Raw genomic sequence first — 26,586 nt, 5'->3', positions numbered from 1 at the left:
AAGTGTTATATATGATTTAAGTGGTTTTATAATTTTTATATATTTATGTTTTGATCGATTTAAAAAAAAATTATTTTTAAAAGAAAAATTGAATCAACTTTAATTTCCGGCTTAACCAATTGAATCTAACCAATTATGTTTGGCTCATGAAGTAATGGTTTTGACTTTCATGATATAATTTATTTTGTGGCTAAAAGTTTATTATAGTTTCCATTGATTTAGAGAAAGCACAATGTATAAAAAAAATAAAATACATTTATGAAATCCAGAATGAAAATCATTATAATTAAATCCAAAATATTTGTATTAGAGAATCTATTTCACCTATATATTAATAAAAACATTAAACACTTTTCTATTCAGAGTTGATAGATAATTTAAAATAATGAAAAGATATTTATGAATTTAATTTATCTGAGTAAAATAAATACATGTAACACTTGATAAGAATATATGTATATAACAACTAATTATGCAAATAATTATTAAGTAAATAAAAACTTATAACCTAATTTTAATGGTTTAAAAATCACCAAATTTAACATAGTTTGTAGTTCTAGCACAAATTTTTCTTTTTTATAATTTTAAACACCAATTTTTAAAATTTTACAATTCAAAACACTGAGCAATTTATAATGAAAAAAATACCAATATAAATGCTGAAACAGTACTTATTTTTGTTTAAACATCAATTTTTATTTGATGAAAATTAGTATTTTGAATAATAATAATAACAATAATAATAACAATTCATGTATTAAATTATTAAAATTGAAAATTCGAGTTAAAATCGCAAAAAAAGCAAAGTTTATAGTTTTTAAACAAGTAAGCTTCTCCTAATTAATTTTTTTTTTAAAACTTTCTCCTAATTAATTAAACACACTTAAAAGTTGAATCTCAGTCATTAACTACTTGGAAGTAAGCAAAGATGGTTATGGTTAGTGTAGTAATTAGTAACAACAAACTATAAAATCACACCAATAAGAGGAAAGCTTTGTGTCAGAAAATATAGGCGTGCATGACTGAGTTAAAAGAAAGGTGGTGAGTTGTATATCCGAGTCACTGAGTAATGTAATGAGTGTATCTATGTATGTATCTCTGTGCTACTACTCTCTTTAACCTTTAATGACCCCTCTCTCTAAAATTTAATGATCACCATCTACTTAGTTTCTCTCACTAAAATTATACCAAATCTAAGAAACTATTTGGACTGAGTTAAACCAATTCTTGAGTGAGTTGAAAATTGTTGGTAAAGTTGTAGACTTTGGTGCAAATTGTTGGTAAAGTTTTAACCTTTGATACTTGTTTATTACTGGGTTTTGATTGTTTGTTTGTTTGCTTTTAGCATTAATCTTCAAGTTTTGATCTTTTTTTGTTTGTTTTAGTTTTCCATTTTGTAAATTTATTATTTTGTGATCTTGGGTTTTGATGGGTTTTACATGGAGAGTGGATTTTGGGAGTTGTCTTATTTTTTTTATCTTTTTTATAATCCGGGAGGGGAACGCTTGTGGTTGTAACCGAATCCGCCTAGTAGTTTGTTGTCTAACGCTTATAACATTTGAGCTATAGCTCGTTGGCGGTTCTTGTGCTATTGATCTTGTGATTATTTAACTAGAATATTTCTATTAAGGATATTCTAGTGGAATCTTCAGATTTCAGTTCCATTTGATTTTCTTGTTGGAAGTTAATTTTTAGTTGATTATTAGTCTTTACTATAATAAAGTAACAATCTTTACTTTGATTTCAGAATAAAATTAAAGATAGATGCTCTTTGTCTACTGTTTTGGTGGCTTCTTCAACTAATTCCAAGATGCTGTTTTCTGTTGCAGGTTTTCAAACTTCAACGGTAATATATATAAATATTTATTACATTTATATGTACTACAGTATGCAAATTGTTCAGACATGTGAAGTTTGGTACTTGAAACTTTAGTTTGAGTCAAGATATATGTTATTGATGTGTTGAGTGAGTGAGTGAGGTGGAGTCAGATTTATGCTTATGTGGTGTCTACAGTTTGTGAATTGTTTAATGGTGAGTGCCTGTTGGCAATGTCTCCTCGGCTGATTCAATTTGCCCGTACTCCGTGGGCTTTGCCGCCGATTTAGGCAGCATACATTTCCTTTGGTTTTCTTGATATATAAGAGATCCTTTTCTTTTAAAAAACATATAGTCTTAGTCTCTCTCTTAGTCATACTTCCTGCCTCGGTTGCTGTCAAGATTCGGTCATGCCTTTCGTTGCACATATCTTTCAGCTCCTATTTTAGATCTTTACTACATCTCATTGAAGCTTGGAGAGTGTTGTGGCAGTTACGGACTTCGGTCCCCACATCTAGTGTATTCCCATTTTGGAAAATTTCTCCTCGAGAAGTGGTTATGTGTTGTTCCTTTTGAGAATGTGTGATCATTAGCATAAGAAATAAAGTTATTTAAGTGAGAAACGATCAACTAAGTAGCAGAGAAGGATTTTGGATCTTTTACTTTGTCAATATGAAGTTCATGAAACTCGGATCAAAGCCGGATTCATTTCAGACAGATGTGAACGATATCAGGTAAATAATTTGAAATCCTATCCGCTTTATGTTCTTTAATTTCCTTAGTAGAACTTAATTTTGCAAACTTTGTGTTTGATGTATTTTAGATCCTCTGAGGATAGTTCAGTAATCGGTGTTTTGTCGGTTTTTCTGTTCATTCATGGGATAGCTACTGCTACTTCAGTAGAAAGCTGTTGATTTGCTACTGTTTCATTTAATCAAAATTTCTAAGAGTAATCACCAATTAGTGGAGGTCGTTTTGATATTAGACTCGTCTATGGGGTTGTTGTAAGTTCTCGAGTTTGATCCCAGTTAGAGCAAATTTGTTCATAAAAAAGTTCATCGTTGGTGCATAATCTCACATTTTATGATTAACATTGGTTCTGCATCGCAATGGAATCTTTCAAGCTGTAATAATTAAAGGTTTGACTGTTTTAACGCTCTGTTTCAATAAACAATTCTTTAAGCATATGCATTACAAGAACTTAGTTTAAATTAATAATGGGATTCTTAGAATACATGTACTTTTCCAAATTTAATTTGTGGAATATGGAGTTTATGAACTGTTGACGAGACTAAAACGCTTGGTTTTTCACTTGCAGGTCTGTGGCTAATGAATTGCCAACTGATTTTATCATTATTGTTGGGGATGTAAAATTTTATCTGCATAAGGTATAGTGATCTTTCGAATTCCACAAATATTTTGAGCTCGGAACTAGGCAATCTTTAGCATTTTTGATACTCTGTTTATTCCGAAGTTGCTGAATATGCAAGGAAGTTTTTGAGCAAGTTTATTTAGTATCTGATTATCCATATGCAAAATGATTGCCTATGTATGCAAAATTCAGGGAAATCGGTCATATATGAGCAGAATCATATGAACTTTGCTGCCTTGTTTGAATTTGCTCAAAGCATTCAATTTTAATGATCATCTATGTTGCACGGGAAATTGTCAAGTCTTTTGTTTCGGTGTTTCGTTTCTATTTCCGGAGATGCTTCTTACATTTCGAAACTTTGTATGTGCAACCTATTATTGTAAAGTATGTCATATCCCCGTTTTTGTTTCAGAAGCATTCCATTCAGCGTTTCCATTTCAGCGTTTCCGTTTCCATGCAATATAGATGATCATGCATGGAGTTTAAGTGTTACATTCATGCAGCTTTTACTTAACTGAGCAATGCGATATTGTAGTACTTGCTTGATCATTAAAAGTAGGCTAGGCTAATTAACCAAAACAAATTTTCTATGAGCTAAAATCAAACAGAGCAATAATTTTCCGTCTGCAGCCGAATTAAGCTGCTTAAGTTATTTTTTGTTTTTTTTCCGACCTAATTAAAAGTAGGAGAAAAGTTCATTAATGCAATAAGACTGACAAAATTGTTGAGAATCTAACAAGTGAAAGTCTGTTATGCAGTTTCCTCTTCTTTCAAAAAGTGCTCGATTACAGAAGTCAGCTACGAATGCCAATGGAGATAACAGCGATGAAGTTGACCTTTCAGATATTCCTGGTGGACCTTCTGCCTTTGAGATATGTGCCAAATTTTGCTACGGAATGATTGTGACCCTCAATGCATTTAATGTTGTTGCTGCTCGATGTGCCTCAGAATATCTCGGAATGCATGAAAACATTGAAAAAGGGAACCTCATTTACAAAATAGACGTTTTCCTTAGCTCGAGCATTTTTCGTTGCTGGAAGGATTCAGTTACTGCTCTGCAGACAACAAAATCACTATTGCCATTGTGTGATGAACTGAAGTTAACAAGTAACTGTGTTGATGCTGTAGCTACCAAAGCCTGTGTTGATATTTCAAAAGTCGACTGGTCATATAGCTATAACCGAAAGAAACTGCCGGAGGAAAATGGTAATGATCAAAATGTGAACGGCATAAGAAACCGGTCAGTCCCGATGGACTGGTGGGTTGAAGATTTATGTGATCTTGATATCGAACTATATAAGCGTGTTATTATGGCAATTAAATACAAGGCTATACTTTCGAGTGATGTAATCGGAGAATCCTTGAAAGCTTATGCTTATAAGAGATTACAAGGTTTGAGCAAAGGTATGGTTCAGTGTGGAGAAGCAGTAAAATATAAACCAACAGTTGATGCCATTTTGTGGCTTTTGCCAGCTGAGAGAGGAAGTGTTTCTTGCAATTTCTTGCTGAAACTATTAAAAGCGGCCATATATGTAGACCTCGGGGACATGGCTAAGGAACAGCTAATACGAAGAATAGGGCAACAGCTCGAGGAGGCTAAAGTCAATGATCTTTTGATAAGAACATCAGAAGCGGAAAGTATGATGTATGATATTGATATGGTAAAGAAAATTGTGGAAGAGTTTTTGATGCAAGATCGGAATGCTGAGGTTGTTTCATCGGAAGAAACTGAGGAGATAAGGGAGATAAGAAGACCCGGGATTTTATCAGATGCTTCCAAGCTCATGGTAGCAAAACTCATAGATGGATACCTTGCTGAAATTGCCAAGGATCCCAATTTACCCGTCTCGAACTTTGTTGAGCTTGCTGAGATGGTTTCTGGCATCTCTAGGCCTGCTCATGATGCACTATACCGCGCAATCGACATGTTTCTCAAGGTGAGCATCTCTTAAGACTTGAATACCTCTTGTAAGCTATCTTGCACTGAAGCCTAAGAAAGCGGGAAATGGCTAAACAACTTTTTATATAAATATAATTTGTGGAGTTTAAGAAACTTTTTGGGAAAGGGAATTGAAACGCCGAAACGTAGGACTAGATAAGTTTCTGTGCAAGATGGTCTGTAAGTCTAGGATAACCCTGTTTTTGTGAAGCGAACTTCATAAATAACCACTCTTAATGAATTGTGAAGCCCCTCAAATCTTATGAATCATCTTGGTTTGCCTTTGATTTGATGTCTTTAATAAAGATATATAGCACAAATATGGAACTTCGGAATGTAAAGCAACGAAACGGGAAACAGTGAAACATCATCTTTTACAATAATAGGATATAAATATAGAGTTTTAGAAGTGTTTTTGAAAATGAATTGCTGAAACATAGGATTCAAAAAGTTTTCACGCGTAGCGATTAAGAACTTATACACGGAATGTGATTGGTGACTGATATGTAGAGCTTCCATGTTCCACAAATGCAGGAACATCCAGGAATCAGCAAAAGTGAGAGAAAGAGAATATGCAAGTTAATGGACTGCAAGAAGCTATCCGTCGACGCATGCATGCACGCAGTGCAAAACGAGAGACTACCTCTACGAGTAGTCGTTCAAGTACTATTTTTTGAGCAAGTAAGAATCGCTGCAACATCTGGAAGTAGCACGCCAGACCTTCCTAAAAGTCTACGAGATCTAAACAACGGGAGTTCAAGATCCGCCGCGACAAATCCTGAGGAAGACTGGGATGCACTAGCCACAGCTGAAGAACTCAAAGCCCTGAAGACAGAAATAGCCTCATTGAGACTGAGTAATGGAGAAAGAGAAAGAAATTCGGGTTATGTTAAAAATGGGATCGATAAATCCGCAAGTAAAAAAGTGAAAGGTTTGATTAAATCAAAGATGATTTTTGCTAAGCTGTGGTTAAACAAAGGAGAAAAAAATGAGCTTAGTGGTTCAGATTCATCTGATAGTGTTGGTTCTGCTAATCCTGAAGAAGCCAAGTCTACACCTTCAAGAAATAGAAGGCATTCAGTTTCTTAGTAGAAATTTATAACTTGTTTTGATCTTTTTTTTGTTTTTTAAATCTGAGTTAATGATGATAACAACTTAGAATACTAATGTTTTATCTTACTGAGCAGAATGATGAATATCAATATGAAAATTCTGTCACATTAGAATAGTAGCAATTAGTGTTTTAAGAACTGAACTGGTTCGACCGGCGTGACCACGGATTTATTGTTCAATCGAAAGACGGTTTTTGTGATTAAATCAGTTTGATGATTCTATAAATACATGCGACTTTTCTCAGTTGAAAGAGATCGAAATGTACTTTTTATTTCTGAAAATATCAAAGTAGACTGACTTTTGATTTCTGGTATTGAACTATAATTGATATTTTGTAGGGGTGGGCATGGACCAGTTAACCGGTCCATGAGGATGATTTGTAAACCGGTCCATAGTAGTACGGTTTAAAAACCTAAACCTAACCGAAACCGCAAAACCAGTCAAACCAATTAACCGAACAGAAATATAAATCAATACAGCATACAAGTAGTACGGTTTTAAGAAAAAATGATAACCGAGTTCTCGAGCCGAAATATAAATCATAAATCATCTCATGAAACAATGATAACCAAAACATAAAAAATTTATTATTCATTTTTTGCATAAAACTTTAACCCCTTTAATCTCACTTTTTTAAAATCTCGAATAAAACAAGTAGGTTTGAAAAATATGATTATGATTATATACACAGAGATAGTTTATACATGTCACTTATTCTATTGTTTAAGGTCATGAAATATCAAATCTAAAAAATGTACTCTTCATATGCTCTCTTCAAAACCGAGTTCTCGAGCTCGGCTCTCCCATAATGCTAGTTTTTTCTTTAATAAAGCTGAAACTTCACGCTCCTCCACGAGAAGTTTATGCTGCTCTGCTAATTCGGCTTCCGCTTGCTCTGCTCTCTCTCTTGCTTCTTCGCAGCTACTGCATTTTTCTTCCGTCGTCTCTCTTTCTTCTTCGCAACTAACTGTTTGCGCATTACACTTTTCTGCAAAACATAGATACAGAGACAAAATTAGACAAACCAAGCAGTGTCTTAAAGGAAGGATACAACAAAGAACGGAATAGATATAATTAAGTTTCGTGTTTACGGTTGCCCCTTATCACTTTAATAATCTGTAACAATTTATACATTCAGCACTTATTTTCTAAGCATCTATTGATCTAAGTTGTAGACAATTATTCTTGCATTCCAAGTAACCTAACATCATCTATAGTGAAGGTGCAGACACTCTGGTGGAGTAGCAGAAAACCACGAAACAGAAGAATTTATACCTTTGGCAGGATGTTCATCTTGAGGCTTCATGGTTGGGAATAGTATTACGTCCTGATCCAACAAAAATACCAATATGGTGAGCAACCAGTGAAAAGTGCATTTTCAGTGCTATCCAACTTAAGGGGTGCAGAATACTAACCTTGATATTCTGAGAATCGGTTAATATCATAGTTAGTCGATCAATGCCAATTCCGCAGCCACCAGTTGGAGGTAACCCGTACTCAAGAGCAGTGCAGAATCCTTCATCCATAGGCATAGCTTCATCATCACCTGATTGCCGGTCCTGGTATTGGGAGAAAGCATAATTTTTTTCAGACGAGGTTAAGACATTTACTGAAATTCCATACTTCACAATGATCCAATATAATACCTTCTGTTGTTGAGCAAATCGCTCACGTTGTATGTGAGGGTCATTCAACTCCGTGTAACCATTGCAAAGCTGAGCAATTAAATAACATGAAGAAGCAGAATGATATAAGAAAAATGAAGAGGAAAAAAAAAACGAACCAAACAGATCTAGAAGTTCAGCGACAACACCTCATGCTTGTTTACAAACAATTCAAAACGCTCAGTCAAGCCTGGTCTTGATCTATGCTCTTTTGCCAAAGGACTCATGATTACCGGATGGTTCATGATAAAAGTAGGATTAACACAGGTCTCTTCTAGAAAATGCCCAACCAGCTACAAACACCACCAGATATAAAACAGAGTAAACCTAAAATTGCTTCACAAACAGAATTAATTTCATAATCATCTAACCAAAAATATGAATGAGGAATTACTTTATCCAACAGGCGGGCAGTTGTTTGTGGAGGAGAACACTTGACTTCAAGCCTCCGACATGCGGCGATAAGATAGTCATTAGCTTCATCACTGGCAAGATCCGTTGGTATGTTTAGATTGGCCATTTTCTCCAACTCAGTAATCATGTCGATTTGTCTGCATCAGTGAATGTATTAGTTAGTTGAAACCACAATAAGAACTTTGAGATTATAAAACCAATACAGCATACGAGCATTAATATCCCAGACCTAAAAGGTGGTGTAAAGTCAATCTCGATTGGATCATTGTCAAGTCCATTCGCGTGATATTTAATCTTGTAGCCACCCGTAATCTCCTTCACCATTCCTGATAAGAAAGAACCAACATAACAACCCAACACAATCAGATCTTTTTTCCTACATTTCTCTCAAAAGTGAAACCAATTAAAAGAATATGTTTTGCATCCCCAAATAGAAAAAAACTTACCACTCAATAATTTCTCTGTTAGTTCTAGCATGACATTACAGTCAGCATAGGCCTTATAAAACTCACAGGTTGTAAATTCAGGATTGTGAGTTAAATCAATACCCTCATTCCTGAACTGTTTTCCTATTTCATAAACACCATCATATCCACCAATAATCAACTCTTTAAGGCGAAGCTCGGGAGCAATTCGCATAAACATCGGCATGCTGAGATCATTGTGATAAGTCGCAAAAGGGCGAGCAGTAGCTCCACCAGCAATTGTGTTCAAAATGGGCGTCTCGACCTTTTGATGGAAGTTAAGACGATCAGCAACAAAAACATAAAAAAAAATAAAGCAAAGCATATTACTAACCTCTATGAAATTAAGACCGTTAAGAAAGCTTCTAATGTGTGTTATGATCCTAAATCTGGTCACAAATATCCGTAGAACCTCCTGGTTCAGCATTAGATCTAGATAGCGTTGACGATAACGAGTTTCCTAGCACCATAAAAAGAATAAATTAATAATAGGGATGCGAAGGGAATGCAGAAACTGTAACTGAATGAGAGTTTTGATTCTTTCAATAGCAAAGAATGCAGCAATGAATTTCACTGTCAAAGTTGGGTTCTGAAGTTCAAAAAAACAGTTAAAATAGTAGCCCCAAAACATGTCTTAAACAATAATTTTAAGTCGCGCATTACATCTAATGAATCTACCAAGTAAAAGAAGAAAATAAAAACTAAGTTTCATCATTTCTTCAAGTTGATGGACTAGAGAGCTTATTTATAAACAATTTAGAAAAACTTCAAAATAAAAGTAAGTTGAACAGTAAGAATAATGTATTCTATTCAAATTTTATTCAATACAACCAATACCTGATCTTTTAAAATATATGCACTGGGATTCCTGGAACATCCTGGGACCCAAATATTGGCATTGAATCCACTAGGACTGGCCTTCTCCTTTTGTGTCATATGAAGACACGGAGATAGAATCACAAAACATGTAGCGAAGAGACTTAACTCTCCACTATTAGTTTTTCCTAGGAGAACGGAAGAAGCCAACAGATTAGATGCAATGCAGAAACAACACACAATAAAGCTCACGAGGACCTCGAGATATATAACTACTTTCTCATTGTATCACACTCTCCATGAAAATAAAGGAATAAGGGAATAAACTGCAAAATAGTTTTCTAGACACATCTTCGCATATATAACAAAAAAATACAATATTTTCCTTGCCAGACCCATTCGCCAGCTTCACAAACTAGCAAAAAAATTTGGAAATATCTAAAAGATTTTTATGTGGTTTCAGATATCAACTTTTTCCCTTCAGTTTGCCCATTGAAAACCACACGAAATAGATAATCATCAAACATATAGTCAAAAACAATAACTAGTTTGTACCTGGATAGCCAATGACACCAACAATATCACCAGGCTTTACGTTAGAATGGAGCCTAGAAAATTCATCGACTTCCATGCCTGATTTTCTGGAATTGCAAGAACAAAAATTTATCTTTTAGTTCAAGAAGAAACCAAAAAAAGGCTATACTAACATGTTGAATGAAAAAATAAGCCATCAGAATTAAATCATAGACCATTTAATAACTCAACATGCATAAAATTTTGAGGAAAGATCAAATGACAATAATTAAATACCTCCAATTGGTCACAACTTGGACCTTAACACCATTGCGATGCAAATCATAAAACACAAGTTTTGCAGAGGATGATCGAGTCTTGATGATACGTCCTAGCAGAAAGGATTTTATTTGGTTGACATAATGCAATTTGCAAAAAAATCATATCCTAGATAAGTTAAGGATTTCATATTACGCGTACCAGCCAAAGATGCGGTGACATCCTCAAGATTCTCTCCGACGCGTAATCCTCCATACTTGTCGGTGTACTCTTTTGCACACAAGGTAACAAAGATCTCATTAGGATAGGGATTTACTCCTTCAGCCTTCTGAGAAGCCAGGTAGGCTTTCCTACTTTCAGAATATTGCTGCAAATAAGTGAAAATCAGAACCAAAAAACATCCAAATGTGGAGATCAATTATGCTTATAATACCCCATGAGTCAAACCGAAGAATATGTCATTCTCTAATGACATTAAAAACAAGCACATTAATCATGCCTAGACTGTGAATTTGGCCTGTGCAATTGATCAGTTTGTTTGGTTCGGTAGCTGAACAAACAAACCGAAAACCGAAATTTGGTAAAATTTCAACAAACCGAATTCTAGGTTCAGAATGCATCCAACAGAACTGAAAATATTAATAAGAATATTGACTAATAATATAAGAAATTTACTAATCGTAGGTTAAATTAAAGAAAAAAGACTGAAAAAGTATAAATAAATATATTTATACTCCCTCCGTCCCACTTCAGAGGTCTTATTTGACTTTACACACAATTAAGAAAATATAATTATCTTTGTCTTTTTATGTTTTTTCATATTTTACCCATATTAATGATAGTGGAATTTTCTATATAACTCTTTTCAGATAAAGAAAAGAAGGGTAAAATGGGATATTTAATGGAAAAATTATCCTAAAAATAGTAATGAGACTTTTTATATGGGACATTACAAAATAGAATAGGGGATTTATTAAACAGGACGGAGGAAGTATTAATTTTTTAAATTCGTTATTCGGCTTTCTGATTAAATCGCGTTTCAAAAAACTAAAACTGAATTGAAAACAGAATATCAAATTTCTATTTGATTGAAACCGAACCAAACCGTATCAATCAAAAAAACCAAATCAATATTCGTATTTCAGTTCCGTCCGGTTAGGTTATTGCACACCCCTACTGTGAACAAGCTCATACCGTAGGATCCATAATTTCATCGGCGGCCGCTGCGGATTTCTGACCTAGGTTAGCATCACTCGCAGCCTGAAATTGAAAATATTTCACAATTATTGTCTAAAATAAAAAAAAATTCAATCAAATTTGTTTTGTGCATTAAAAGAAAAAAAATAATTACCTGATTATCCTTCGCCGCTTCCTTGCGGCGTCTCTCTTCCGCCTTCCGTACCATTTTAATCTCCTTCTTCATAGCGCTGCACAATCAATCATCATTATTATTATTAAACCTTTTACGAAATTAAAAAAAAAGTTTAAAATCTGATTTAACTGAATCTAAAAAAGAAAAAAATAGTTACTTCTTGCTAATTTCAGCTGAATTAGAAGCTTGAACTTCCATTTTTGCTTCGCTGAATTATTATTTTTTTGGCTGGAAATTTAGAAGTTAGGGTTGTTTATAGTAGCTAGGGTTTTTAAAACAACTAGCGTAGCGCGCGCAAATAAGTCTTAATACATTAATATTTTTTAAAATATCTTTCAATAAAATCGTAACTTTGGCGTGCTCACCAAGTTTTGGGACAACATACTTAATTGGAGACCAAGTTTCAGCTTAAACGTTTTTTTTTATTCAGAGGCTAAATGAAAATATTAACAATATAAAAATAACAACTCCTCATCACAATAATTAAGTGATATCAAAATCAAATGACGATATTGCAAAACAGTCATCCAATAGAATTTTTTGACGGCCATATGGTGTTCACATTTATCATAAATTAGTAAATTTATTCATTCCGACAATAAAAAAACATTTATCGAAAATTAATTATATAATAAAACTTTATATACATAATACTTGAATAAAAATAATATTTTATTTTTTATTATTTGTCCGATATATCCTACTTTTTCACCTATGTTTGTAGGTTTCACTTCTCTCTTTCGTTTATGTTATATATATTTTTTTCAATTTTTAAATACAAAATGAAATTTTTGTACATTAAAATAGATCATGTAGCGATGAAAATTTTAAAAGACTGAATCAATTCATTTGGCTGATATTTTTTCTTATTAAAAAATTATAATGTCTATATAGGTTTTATTTCTAAAAATTTACTATTAGCGAGGCATTCGCATGAGTTATTTGATTTTGTTATTTTTAGTTTCTTATTACAAAGGTTATTTTAAGAAAAATTAATTTTATAACTAATTTATATTATTACGAATTTACATTATATATGAATTATTTATATATTTTTTTAAATTTTAACTGTAATTACAAAACTTATTATTTCTAAAAGGCTTATCCCCTTAAAATCCCCCACCTTTTACCCCCAATTCGTTTACACCCTCACGTTGTAAACCCACCAAATATATCCAAATTACGACCTTTCACTTTCAATTGCACCCTCAAGCATTAAATTGACCTCTTTTCACTCGAAAAATGTTCAAATCAATACTTTAAATTTTAGCATATATTTTAAAATAGGACTTAATATTTTATTTAAAACAAAAATAAACCTATTTTTTCAAGTGAAAAGAGATCAATTTAATGCTTGAGGGTGCAATTGAAAGTGAAAGGTCATAATTTGGGTATATTTGGTGGTTTTGCAATGTAAGGGTGCAAACGAATTGGGGGTAAAAGATGAGGGTTTTTTAAGGGGATAAGCCTTTCTAAAATGTTAAAGTTGTATGATTTTTACACATTTACTCACATATCGCTCTAATATTGAAATGTAATATTCATTAGTCTTGTTTATCAATATCTTTTTACAACTTAGTCGAAGTAGGAGATATCAAGTCTAAACTTAATAATTAATTATTCTGATGTATACATCAGTATTTTTTTAGTTGAAAATTGCTCAGGTGTCTAGTATTGTATAAAAAATAACAATTCATGTATTAATTTGTCGAAGATAAAAGTTTGTACTGAATTTGCAAAATGCACTAAAAATCGTAATTATTTTAAGCTATTAAGCCTAATAACTTTAATTACTTTCTAAAATATTATAACTTCTTGTATTTACCTGAGATTATTACATAAAATTCACAAATAGAGAAATTTTAATCTGGAGGAAGCAATGATACGATAAATCCAGTTTAGTTTGTATAATTAGAGAAAATATTAAATTATTTGATTTGATTTGATTTGATTTTTGTGATAACAAAATTTCAATACACTTGCTAGTAGAAATTTAACTAAACTAAATCAACGGGCGAAATTGTTTTGGTTAAATTTAATTTAAAACATTTTCTTTTTTTATAAACAATATTGTGGCATTGCTACAAAAGTAAAATTAAGTCTAAATTTAAAGATGGGCATTATTAGAATACATATTTGGCTTAATCATCTAAAAAATTTATTTTTTAATCTATTTTTTGTTTGTAGCCCAAGATTTTAGAATTGTCATTTTTTCTAAAAAAAAAATTTCAATTTTAACTATAGCCATTTGTTTAAAATGAAGTTAAAAAAAATAAAGTATGTATTTTATATTGTTTCGTATTTTCTTAATTTATTTTTTTACCATAAAAAAGTTTAAATGTAAAGCGACATAAAATCTTTTTCTACTTCATATTTAACAGATCATGGTTCAATTAAAACTTAAAATTAAAAAATAAACTAAAATTTAAGATTTTAGTAGTTTACGCCAAAAGAAATAAAAAGCAAATTGCTTTCCAATGATTACGCTCAAATACTTTTAGAATACTTTTAGAATATTATCATCTAAAATTCTTAGATAGATTCAGTTCAACACGTCACATTTACAAAATTGTCATCATTTTAATGACGTGTCATTATGTGATTAGTCCATGGATGACGTGGTGGACCGAGTCTATCTAAGAATTTTTTTATTACTAGAAATCAAAACATGTAATCATGATTAATAAAAGGCTTAATGCCTTAAAAAAAACCCCGACCTTTCATTCCTTTTTCAATCCTACCCTGACGTTGAAAAATTGTCAATTTTACCCCAGTTTGCATTTTTTCATTTCAATTGTACCCTGAAACATAAGATTGACCTTTATTTATTTGACAAAAGTTCAATAAATTTTTTTTAAAAATGGTCAATTTAATATAAAAAATTAATCTAATGCAAAAAGGGCCAATTTAGAGAATTTTTGCCAAATAAAAAAAGGTCAATTTTATGCTTCGGGTACAGTTGAAATGAAAAAATGTAAAATAGGGTAAAATTGACAGATTTACACGCCGTGATAGAATTGAAAAGGGAATGAAAGGTCAGGGTTTTTTTTATGATATTAAATCTTAATAAAATACTCAAAATTTTGAATTTAGAAATGATTTGGCCTTTTTCTGAAAATAAGTTATAGATGGTGAGAAAGGAGAATGCCACATTTAGCTTTATTCTCTTTTCTATATGTAAAAAACAGTTAATCATAAGATTAATCACAAACTTTAATAATTTTACAATTTCAACGTGAATTGTTGGTCACTAATTTTAAATTTTTGATAAATTAAAATACCGATCTATATTTTTATTGAAAAGATGCTGATGTGGCTATAAGAACAATATATATTGTAATGTCCACGAACAGTTTGATATTTTAATTTGCCAAAACATAAAATTTAATCACTAATTTGTAAAATTTAAAATTTATATTGTAATTATAAATCGCAATAACATTCACGCTTTAATTTGCACCTAATCCTAAAAGAATTGTTTCAAATTAAATGAGAAGAGATGTGTATAAAGTATAAACTACAAATAATAAAATTAGCAACATAGTGTTGTCTATGACAGAATAGCCTTCCTTTTCTGTACCCTAAAAAATCTTGCTTTTAGGAATAGAATATTGAGATTACTTCTCTGTGTTAATCTCTATCACTATCGGATTACGAAGACGTGGTGGTATGTGACCTTGGGGAGAAAGCTCGGAGTGTTGGAGAATAAAAAGTTGCTAATTCGTTGATTAGAAAAATTATGTCAACGAACAAGATGAATCATGAGGGAGTTATTTTCACTGTTAATTATCTGTGGAAAACAAAGAAATGGAAAACAAAGAAAGCACCAGTGGTTGAATCCTTGGAAAATAACTTGTTTGTTTTCCATTTTGATTGCCAAGAAGATAGAAGAAAGATTTTGCAAGGTGGATCTTGATATTTTAAGGAAAATCTTATGGTGCTTGATTGTCCAATTGGATTATGGGACTATACAGATATGAAATTTGAGATGGCAGGTGCAAATCCATAATTTGGCATCGATTTGTATGACAGAGAATCAGGTCTCTCCTTAGGGTCTCAAATTGGTGTTGTGGAGAAGGTGGATCCTGGAGCCTTTGGAGATTGTTTAGGCAAGTATATCCGAGTCCGTGTTAAAATCATTCAAAATCTTTGAAACGAGGTTTAAAGGTTTGTATTGATGATAAAGGCACAATTGTAACAACAGTGTTACGCTATGAAAAACTCCATGAATTGTGTTACAAGTGCGGCATTTTTGGCCATCCTTTGTTGGAATGTAGTCATGGAGGTGCAGATGTGTCCGGAAGGTACAAGTATTCAGATCTTATCAGAGCAGGTCTAATGCAAGGTATATGATTAGTAAGAGAAAACGTGTAAGAGTTAATTCGAAAAATGTGAAGGAAGACGATAATCCGCCATTGTTTCAGAGGGGAGAGACAGTGAAACGAAAAATGGAAGAAGTAAGATTAGGGGAGAGATTACCTCTAGTATTGATTCATTTATTCACAAGGATCAGTCAACGAGGAAAATTCAAACTCTCAAATCTGCTGAGATTGGTAAGAATTTGGTTGTTACAAATCTTATTGATATTGATATTAATAAGAAAAATAAGCCAAGAGGGAAAGATTTATTGGCGCAAGTCAAAGGCAAATTCAAAGCAGAGAAGGAAAGTCTTAATGGGTTGAAATTAAAAGCTAAAGGAAATGTGGTGAAAAAAATCAGCTCAAGAAATAATCAGTTTAAGAAAGCCCAGCTTCAGTTTAGTGGTAAAATGATACCGTTTATAGATATCTCTAATGTGACGGTCCTTGAAAAAAATAAAACTGATAAACTGAAAGGAGATGCAATTGTAGAAAAAGAAGATTGATGTACTCCAAAAACATTATCTCATTATGGAGATTATGTTTGTGGAGAGTCAAATATGATATTTTCAGCGGTGGTTCCTGTTAATCAGGACCACCGGCAACAATGAAAACTCTAAGTTGGAACGTTTAGGATTTAAACTCTTTTGGAATGTTCATGAAGTTTAGATGATTATTAGATCTAGTTATTTTAGCCTTTAAATTTGGGTGACCTATGATGGTTAGTTTAGCTTTAGTGGATGGCTGTATTTTTACAGCTTTCATCATATTTTCTAAAATAGTTGACTCATTGTGTTGAGAAACCGTTCATATAATTTTTGTTATTATTAGTGGAAATTTTAGCATTTGTGAAAGAAATATATAAACAATAAAATTACAAATGCATAGACACGTATCAAGATATCCGATTCAGAGATCTCTTGGAAGATGATCCTATAACATAGAATCTTCATTAACTATATATTTTAATGACTGATTTTATTGTTACTATAAGTTCAATGTGCATTAAACAAAAACAAAATTAAGCTTAAGAATGACCGTAATTAAATCATATTTATATCCCCTAACCATTTTCCTCATAATCACACTTATTATTATATGTCCTCTCTAGTCATAATTTTGTGATTATTAGAATCAATTTAAGGTCACTTAATGATGCCGCGGCTACCAGCTAATTTAATTAAAAAATTAGTCTAAGGTTACTAGGTGAATTAATTGTAAATAAATATGATTTCTGTTAATTTTTTTGTATTTTTCTCATTGCTGCTACGTTTAATACAAAGGCAATGATATCAAATTGAGAAGAGCTCCAAATTTGACAGATTGAAGTTTTTTGTAATTTCAATTGGAACGTTTATTACAACGAAAGTGGTTAAGATTTTCTAATTATAATAAGTGAAAATCTCATCCACATCTTTCTCTAAAATATTAACATCACTAAATTCGGTTGCTAATTAAAACCCTAAATTTAGTAATCTCATTTTAGCTGAATATCCAAAAACATTCAAATATTTATTGCTTTTATTAATTACTCACTCAAATTTGTTTACTTGTCATTTAAGAGTAAAGCAAATTAAGAAGGCTTTGCACCAAAAATTACCAATTTTTGCGTGTTTTTGGTATTTAACATAATTTTTTTGACATATTTAATATTAACTTTCATTTTGTGGCATATTTGTCAACGGGATGAAAAACGGCGCCGTTTAAAATGAAAGTTAATGTTAATATGTCAAGCAAAAAAGATTATATTAAATACCATAAACACGCGAAAGTTAGTGACTTTTAATTCAATTAAGCCAATTAATAAAGTGTTCTTTGTGTTCTAAAGGTAAAGACTAATTTAACCATATAAATAAATAAATGCTTTGATTCATCACGGTGTAATCATTTGAAAGATAATGGTAAAATTTATTTTGAAATTGTAGATGGATAAGTAATAGACAAATAATTTTGGCTCGATTGTAAAGTAAATTAAAACGGAAAAAATATAATTTTAGTAATTATTCTTTCCAACTTTTTATTGATGTTCATGGACTACCACATAGTTGCTATGCATGCAAAATATTTTTAAGATTTAGACATGACAGATGTTTTCGCTAAATTAAATATTTAGTTTTTAAGGTCATTATTTGCATCTTTTACTTCATATTTTTTATATATGGAAAAAAAATATTAACAGCCCACATTAGCGAGTACATCAGCGTCAGCACATTTATTTTTGAATTTGGACATTTTAAATAATATTAAATAATATTGGCTATTATTGAAGCGTTTTAAAGATTTGAACATAATGTTTATTTTCATTTGCGTTATTTTTATTAATAAAAGAATCAAATGTTTTTTTGTGGACTGTATATGTATATTATATATATATGTATCAATTATTTAATATAAGTTGAAAATGAGAATCTTACATTTAATTTCAAGTGAAATTCGGAATATATATAGAAAATGAAAGTGAAATATACCCTATCCGGTTCCCAAACCCTAAAACGTCTTTCAAAGTCATGCAAAAGACACTCATAAAAAAGAGAGTAATTCCCATCCTCAAGTTGCATATAAAATTGTATGTAACAATAATATAAATTGGAAAAATATTAATTTTTTCCTTCCACAATCTTGGCTTTGATACTTTGGTACGGCCAATTAAAACCATACACATTAATTATACAACAAGAATCCAAAATATAATGACCTGTTTGTTTTGGATAATTGGAATCCCATTTTCTCCATTTTTATCTTACTATTAATAAATATTAGTATTTTTAATGTTGAATTGAATCATAGAGTCACTACTATGATTATTTAATATATAGCATATATATTATTTATAGTATGAACATTTTTGGATGCATTGGGTGGTCCAATTGGATATTGTTGCCACGTCATATCCTAATCAGAGACTGTAATTTCAATGTATGTTGTTCTTTGTCATTGCCACGTACCCTAAATTTATTTCTCATTTGTTTTTGCACTTTGTAAGTGTAGCTAGGGGTGTGCATCGGTCGGTTCGGTTTTCAAACCGACCATTTTCACCAAACCGATCGGTTTTTTTCATTTGAAAAAACCGAACCGAAACCGAACCGAAATAATGAGTAAATTTCGGTTCGGTTTTTCGGTAACCGATATATAATGTATAATGCAGCATAGAACAAAATTCGTTCATAGTATAGTGGTGCAGAGATGCTTTCTGTCTTATTTTGGTCACGGGTTCGAAACCCATTGACTGCATTTTTCTTTCTTTCTTGATTTAAAATAAAATAAGATGTTTTGTCAAAAGATGGGATTCGAACTCAGGTAAATTAAAAGGGTAATGCACGCTCAACCAACAGACTACACACAATACTTGTTATACAATCTGTACAATTTATAGTATATAATAATTTCGGACGGTTCGGTTATTTCGGTTTCTCCATTTTAGAAACCGAACCCGAACCGAATATTTCAAAAACCGAACCGAACCGATATTTCGGTTCGGTTCGGTTCGGTTTTTCGGTTTCGGTCGGTTTTTGCACACCCCTAAGTGTAGCCATTCATCCCAAGGAATGGCTTTTCATTATTTTATCAAGAAATATAAAAATATCTCATTAATAATCTTATAATCATGATATATAATTATATTTTCTTTTTTATATCATTAGGAAAGAGGGGCGTTAATGAGAGAAATCAAACTCATAACCTCGACAGTTTGTTGTCCAGCGCTTATAACATTTAAGCTATAACTTATTAGTATATACAGTTATAGTTAATTAGTAATAATACTATATATGCATAATGATCAAACGAAAAAGTTTGATCGTTTTAAAATTTATGTTTAATTTCAAAAAGAAGTTATTATTTTAAAAATATATAATTACTGATGTTAAAAATATTTGAATAATTAAATTAAGATTACAAAAAAAAATTTAAAAAGCTTATTATATGTATGTTGTAATGAAAATTTCTAGGTAGGATCAAAATTTTGACCAACTAGCTAGCTAACAGCAACTGGGAGCCTAATTGTTTATTTTCTTAAATTGCTTCATGGGACTTGAACCTAGGTTTATAGAGTAGCCTTATGTTTACTACTAAGTTGCTTAAGACACAAAATCTATTTTTGTTAATCAATTACACATAAATAATTAAGACCAACTTAAACAGTCTCCCAAATATAAACATGGAATAACATGTGTAATCCCATAAAAGAATAAACAAATGAGTATTAAGAAGCAGAAACCTTTAGTTTAAAGCTATGGCACATGCATTAATCTATTTTTATGTCTTAAAATAATTCTAGAAATGTTTTTTAACTATTTTTAATCATCAAGCTTTGGTATGTGTTTAACATTGATTATGTTGAAAAATACTTAAAGAAAAATGCATATCATGCTTTTTGCTAATTCTACTTGATTATAATTTAGTAGTACCAAATGCTACAATTTGAACATATATATATATATATATATATATATATATATATATATATATATATATATATATATATATATATATATATATATATATATATATATGAAAAAATGGTTTATATATCCATAACTATAACCAATTTACATAAATATTTTTAAAAAATAATTTTAACAATTTGATACATTCATTTTGCGAGTCTTGATAATTATATCCAAGTAGCAAATAAAAAGATGACAAATCTAGCTAATTTATGAAGAAAAAAAATTAGTCAGTTCATTTATTTTCATGATAAATTAGTCTATGTTTTAAGGAAAAAAACATAAAATTTTAAGACAATATCTATTTATGTTATGAAAATTTTTATGTTATAATTAAAATAATTTACTTATTGAAAGGCTTTAAAAAAATTAAATATTAATTGATTTATCTTAAAATAATATGAGATGGTATCTTATTTATTTGTAGACTCTCTCAAACTTTCAAAATTATTTTATAGGAATACCTTGTCAATTTTTTCATACTTATAAATTTTTTTATTATATTTTTCTTTTAATTATTTAGGTATTCTAATATTAATTTTATATTTTGAAAACATATACTACAGCTTGGGATTAAGAATAAATTTTGAAAAATAAATCAACTGTTTATTTTTAATAATAAAGATTAAGTATTATAAAAAAAGTTGAAATTAATCGATTTAACTATTTAAACTAAAACTATAAATTTGTCCATATTTTACGACGTCTAAAATAAAATAAAAAAATAACCATATTATTATGTCAAAGATAGTATTTAAATATCAAAATTTTAAAATTACATTTCTTTCTTAAATTATAATCAAAATTACAAAAAAAAATTATCTTAACTTGTAGTAAACTCAAAGTATAAAATAAAGTAGAAAGAATCTCTAGTGATTACACAACAATCCAACGCCTTTGGAACCATAACACCTCGCGAAAACACGGAGCCGCTCTTCACCTAATTCTTTGGAACCCAACCCACCACCACTCATACCAATAATAACTTAACCATGGTTAACTTAATCTAGCTTAATTTAACTTAACTTAACTTAACCCTTCTTCTTCACTTAATCTTAATCACCACATTAATATTTACCTCTATATATGCATACACCAACTCTTGCATTTCCTACTTCCTTTCATCTTTGCTTTTCTTGATTTTCTTGATTTTCTTGCAACTCAAGGAACCTTTTTCTTGATTTTCTTGTAGCTGAAGCAACCTTTTTCTTGATTTTCTTTGATTGTCTAGAGATTATTCTCTTTCATTTTTCATGTTCTTGAGTTGAAAAATATAAATTCTTGGAAAATCATGAGCTGCAACGGATGTCGAATTCTCCGAAAAGGATGTAGTGAAGATTGTATGCTTAGGCATTGCTTACAGATGATTGATAATCCACAAGCTCAAGCTAATGCAACCGTTTTCGTCGCTAAATTTTTCGGTCGCGCTTGCCTCATGTCCTTCATTTCCTCCGTCCCTTATACCCAACGTCCTTGTAAGTTCTTAATTTGTGACGAATCTTAAAGTATTTGTGACAAATTTTTAAGAGTTTATGACAGAATTGTGAGGACAGTTTAATATCATAAAAATTTGTGAACAAAATTCCGTCACTAGTTTGGCAGTCACAAATTTATAAATTTTTTATAGTGCTGCGAATTTTCTTTTTCTGATGTTATATTGTTGAAAATCTATCCGGTACTATATTTTTCGAGTTTTATTTCCGATATCAAAAGAAAACTCTAAATTTTACATTTTGTTTATACTAGCCCAAACAAAAATTGATGAATTATTTCCATGCAATAATTTTTATAAGGAATTCTTGTAAAAATATAATTTCATCGTTTTTTTTATTTGAATATTTATTGTTTAAGTATTTATATTTCCGTTTCCGTTTTCATTTCTGTTCTCTTGCTAATTGTTATTATATTTACTGCGATCTTTCAGCATTATTTCAATCTCTTCTATATGAGGCGGTAGGGCGAACAGTAAATCCGGTAAGCGGCGCGGTGGGGCTACTCTGGACCGGAAACTGGCACAAATGTCAGACGGCGGTGATGACGGTGCTCCGGGGAGGAGCTATAGAGTCTCTTAAAGAATATCAAGATTCAGGGCCGGAGTTTCACAACATTTCAGAATGTGCTAGTTTTAGACCTAGAGATGATGTGGATTCAGGAGAATCAAAGAAAATAATACCAACATTAAAGAGAAAAATTTGTGATTATGATGATGAAATTAGATATGGACAGGTTACTAATCTTGATCTTTGTTTGATGCACCCCACCGAGGAGGAGGAGGAGAAGCGGCGGCGGCGGCCGGCGACACCGTCCGAGGAGTCGGAGACAACAACGTTGGGAAGTTGTTCAAGAAATAATGATAGTAGTTTATTACAAGGTGGTGAAAAAAAACTTTTGACATTATTTCTTTGACATTTTTATTTTTATTTTTTTAAGATTTTGGCGGAGAATAGAATAGGATTTCTCTCACTTTATTGTATGTTCAAGAAAGATTACAAGATGGAATAATATTTCTTGAATGAAGAAGAATCTCCTTTCCTTTTTGAATATGATAAATAATTTGATTACTTAATTGATTATGAGAATTAGTTTGCACTTATTTTACGTTGATACTTGATTTTAATTCGTTTTAATTTGATGGCAGAGCTATGAATTTAATGACGTCATGAAGGTTTTAAGTGATTTTCAGTCAAATTATGTGCATATGAAAATCAATTTTTGATTATCTATACGCATAACCAATTAACTAAACTCAACTCCGTATTTTTTAGTGATAAATACCTTTTTCATTAATATAGTAAATCAAAATACGGTAACCAAAATAAAATAAATCGATACAACAATTAAAATGAACAAACAAATTAACAAAGTACTACAATCTCTGAATCAATTACCTGAAATTCTTAGTTAAAGTTAGTAATAATTTTCTAAGATATATTTATATCTAAACTTGTGGGTATTTTGATTTTTGTAAAAAGAATGAATGTGGATTCTAGCCATTTTTGCAAGGGAAAATAATTGTCATTGATTCAATATTATCAGTTTTTCTCTTAATTTTACTTTTTTTTCTTCTAAATTTTGGATTTTTCTCTTTAACTAGTACAAAAAATTGCATGCAATACATTCCATTTCAACAAAAGAAAAATTCATCAATTTTATGATGAACAATACTATAGATAATTTTACAGACATCAAGTTATTATCATTATTTCAAAATTTTAGTTTGCATGATCTCATATTGGCAAGAACTATATCAGCCATAAAAAATAATAATGAATTATATAGTGATTAAACATTTTTAGTGATTAGTGGAGAACAGAAGAAAATCAGCACCACCACTTAAAAAGGAATAATGGATTTAGTGGGCTCATCCATCAAAATTGGGGGAATTTTATTTATAATCTGGCTTTTGCTACCCACAAAGAGGCATTTGCCTACTTTGTTCATTTCATGTTTGCTTCTGGTGGTCTGTATGTCAGCTGGGGGTGAGAATTCGGTCGGTTTGGTTAAAATCGAACTAATTTTTTAAAAAAATTAAATTAACTAATTAATTAATTGAATATTTAAAATCGAGCTAATTAAAGATGAAACCGTAACCGAAACCAAACTGACTGAAAATTAAAAAAATTAAAATTGAACCGAACCAAAAACTAATTTATATAGGTCAATTCGGTTAAAATTGATAAAAATCCAAAAAAAAAGTTCAAAATAATTCCAATATTCGGTCCGTTTGGTTAATTTTGGTTTCCAAAATCAAAACCAAAACCGAATTGAAAAACCAAAAAATTTAAAACCAAAACACAACCGACCTCATTTTTAATAAAACCAAATAGACCAGAAATCATCGGCTAAAACGGCCGGTCGGATACGTTTCTCACACTAATGTCAACTAGGGAGAGTGAAAAATGTAATTGGATTCGGTTTAGAAATAAAAATATCAAAATTGGACGGTTTTAAACAAAAATTACAAACTCATCCAAATTGCAGAATAAATATCAGTTTGATTTTGAATTTTATCGAAATAGAAGAAGAATTATTCTTTTAAAATCTTAAAGATACAAACTAATAACTAAATTTAAATATATGAAATTCAAAGATCAAATCCAAATACAATTATAATGTATTAAATTTTTAAACATTTAACAAATTTAAGAAAACAACATTAGAAAAATAATTTTATTTTTTAAAACGTTATGATCTAGTTTTAAAAGTTCAATTTTCCAATTCTTCAGCTTTTAAAAAACTAAAGGCGAATCAACAATATTTTTAATTAAAGTTTATAATATATAAACCAAATCACTAATTTTAAATTTGATTTAGTTTGATTGTTTGGTTGGGTCAATTTAATTTTTCGGTCGGTTCAATTTAATTTTTCGATTTAATTTGGTGCACATCCTAATGTCAGCATTAGATCTCTTTATTAGAAAATATGTATTTATCTTTGTGGACTTCTTTATGTATTTTAAATTATTATTTTTGAGAAAGAACTTTGGCCCCTTTGTACTTACCAATAGCCAAGAACAAGAGCTAGGGCTTCATTGCATATGCTTATATAACATCTTTTTCTTGGCCAGAGAAGATTGGTTGGCCACACACCTCAATATTTGGATAATGGCCCTTCAATTTTCTTTTAAGCTTGTGGATAAAAATAATAATATTTGAAAATATATAAACCTATTTGAATAATTTTGAGAGTTTAATAAAATTTAAGGTCAAAAGAGATATGAGAAAAAATTGTGATGCCCGAAAGATAAAATTTAAGGTCAGAGCATCTCCAATGGGATGCTACTTTTTATGCTAAATTTAGCATGAAAAGTGGTAAAATGCTATAGATAGCATAGCATTTCAAATTTTACTTCAATGCACAAAGTTAAAAAAATGTTATAATTATTTATTAAGATAATTATCTCTTAATTTCATTAATTGCTAATTATTTAATAATTTTTTTAATTAAATATTTTAAACTAAAATTTATGTAATATTTTTTTTAATTTAATAATGAGCTTTTCAAAAGATATAATTAAAAGAATCGATGAATTATATAAAAATAAATTATTTAATTTTTTTTATTATATTGATGTATGGTCTACTATTAAAAAATCAAATCGATGTTGTAAACTTAAATAGAAGCACACAATTTCAAATGAAAAAATAGGTTAAATTAATAAATGTAAAAAATGACCGTGGTAAAATTGTAATTAATGATGAATTGCTATTAGTTGTTGAATTTTAGCATATGCTATAGTCTGTGCCAAATTTAGCACGTGATATAGCATATGCTAAATTTCGCACAAACTATAGCACTGCATTGGAGATATATTTTAAAATTAAATGCTAAATTATAGCATTAACACTTCATTTTAACATTGCATTGGAGATGCTCTCAAGTACCATTAGAACCAGAAAATTTTCAGCTTAAACTTTATAACTAACATTTCGGGTCCAACTAGTCAAAAATAATTAAATCAAATTAGTTTAATAATTAAATGCTAAATATTATAAGTAATTTAAACAATTATGTTGCAATCTTTCTTAATTTAAAATGATTTATCTCGACTGATCTCATTTTGCTTTTCAAGCATTATGTTCTTCGACACTTTTTTCTAAACTCGACTAATTAGCGCGATTGACCTCAAATTTAAACTCAAATTTTATCTCAAATGTTGTGATTTGCTGATGCTTTTTCCTCTCCAGCTCAGCAAAATTGCAATTATGTTGATTTAAATCGTACCACAATTATTATAGTTCACTAACACCTCCTTCTCCTTCAAAACGGTTCAGCATAATAACACCCACGAAGGCTCTAATATTATCTGTATTGATCTGAATCCAATTGGCGTAATTAGTTTTCTCAGGAAATCACTATATTTAAAATGATTAATTTAAATTTATTGGAAAATAAAATTTTAAATATAATAAACCATTCAAATCATTCATATGTCTAATATCAATGTAATGAATTTATTCATCACTCATTATAATAATATAAAATAAAATAAAAGGTTATAGAATATTTGAAAATCAATG

At 30.4% G+C, this 26,586-nt stretch overlaps 3 protein-coding genes across 5 annotated transcripts; 2 read left to right on the top strand and 1 right to left on the bottom strand.

Moving 5' to 3' along the window:
• Nucleotides 1-970: 970 nt before the first annotated feature.
• LOC126662339 (BTB/POZ domain-containing protein NPY2) lies at nucleotides 971-6,483 on the top strand. 3 transcript variants are annotated; one of them, XM_050356293.2, is made up of 5 exons: nucleotides 971-1,041; nucleotides 1,830-2,550; nucleotides 3,135-3,204; nucleotides 3,947-5,125; nucleotides 5,662-6,483. In XM_050356293.2, exons 2-5 carry the CDS (start codon nucleotides 2,489-2,491, stop codon nucleotides 6,214-6,216), a joined length of 1,866 nt encoding a protein of 621 aa, XP_050212250.1. In that variant the 5' UTR covers nucleotides 971-1,041; nucleotides 1,830-2,488; the 3' UTR covers nucleotides 6,217-6,483. The 3 variants fall into 3 exon arrangements, with proteins under 3 accessions (XP_050212250.1, XP_050212247.1, XP_050212249.1); XM_050356290.2 differs by lacking the exon at nucleotides 971-1,041 and adding an exon at nucleotides 1,069-1,280; XM_050356292.2 differs by lacking the exon at nucleotides 971-1,041 and adding an exon at nucleotides 1,069-1,280 and having other exon boundaries at nucleotides 1,748-2,550.
• Nucleotides 6,484-6,805: 322 nt separating this feature from the next.
• LOC126662337 (lysine--tRNA ligase-like) lies at nucleotides 6,806-12,040 on the bottom strand. Its single transcript, XM_050356286.2, has 16 exons — nucleotides 11,920-12,040; nucleotides 11,742-11,817; nucleotides 11,585-11,650; nucleotides 10,592-10,757; nucleotides 10,409-10,502; nucleotides 10,154-10,239; nucleotides 9,620-9,786; nucleotides 9,117-9,242; nucleotides 8,765-9,047; nucleotides 8,548-8,644; nucleotides 8,299-8,455; nucleotides 8,054-8,197; nucleotides 7,887-7,955; nucleotides 7,656-7,799; nucleotides 7,516-7,567; nucleotides 6,806-7,228 (listed from the first exon to the last, which is right to left on the bottom strand). The coding sequence occupies exons 1-16, from the start codon at nucleotides 11,958-11,960 to the stop codon at nucleotides 7,002-7,004; spliced, it is 1,995 nt and encodes a 664-aa protein (XP_050212243.1). The 5' UTR covers nucleotides 11,961-12,040; the 3' UTR covers nucleotides 6,806-7,001.
• Nucleotides 12,041-21,683: 9,643 nt separating this feature from the next.
• Nucleotides 21,684-23,138, top strand: LOC126662340 (LOB domain-containing protein 39-like). Its single transcript, XM_050356294.2, has 2 exons — nucleotides 21,684-22,040; nucleotides 22,490-23,138. The coding sequence occupies exons 1-2, from the start codon at nucleotides 21,857-21,859 to the stop codon at nucleotides 22,969-22,971; spliced, it is 666 nt and encodes a 221-aa protein (XP_050212251.1). The 5' UTR covers nucleotides 21,684-21,856; the 3' UTR covers nucleotides 22,972-23,138.
• The last annotated feature ends 3,448 nt before the right edge of the window (nucleotides 23,139-26,586 follow it).

The sequence above is a fragment of the Mercurialis annua genome, linkage group LG8 (assembly GCF_937616625.2).
Source record: "Mercurialis annua linkage group LG8, ddMerAnnu1.2, whole genome shotgun sequence".
Taxonomy (NCBI): Eukaryota; Viridiplantae; Streptophyta; class Magnoliopsida; order Malpighiales; family Euphorbiaceae; genus Mercurialis; species Mercurialis annua.
This window is presented reverse-complemented; position numbering and strand designations above follow the sequence as displayed.

Coding starts and splice junctions, on each gene's coding strand:
- LOC126662340 (XM_050356294.2), top strand. CDS start 21,857: ATGAGCTGCAACGGATGTCGAATTCTCCGAAAAGGATGTAGTGAAGAT. Junction 22,041..22,489: donor CCCTTATACCCAACGTCCTT/GTAAGTTCTTAA, acceptor GCGATCTTTCAG/CATTATTTCAATCTCTTCTA.
- LOC126662339 (XM_050356293.2), top strand. CDS start 2,489: ATGAAGTTCATGAAACTCGGATCAAAGCCGGATTCATTTCAGACAGAT. Junction 2,551..3,134: donor ACAGATGTGAACGATATCAG/GTAAATAATTTG, acceptor TTTCACTTGCAG/GTCTGTGGCTAATGAATTGC. Junction 5,126..5,661: donor CAATCGACATGTTTCTCAAG/GTGAGCATCTCT, acceptor CCACAAATGCAG/GAACATCCAGGAATCAGCAA.
- LOC126662337 (XM_050356286.2), bottom strand. CDS start 11,960: ATGGAAGTTCAAGCTTCTAATTCAGCTGAAATTAGCAAGAA. Junction 8,645..8,764: donor AACAGAGAAATTATTGAGTG/GTAAGTTTTTTT, acceptor CTTTCTTATCAG/GAATGGTGAAGGAGATTACG. Junction 7,229..7,515: donor AGATGAACATCCTGCCAAAG/GTATAAATTCTT, acceptor TATGTTTTGCAG/AAAAGTGTAATGCGCAAACA.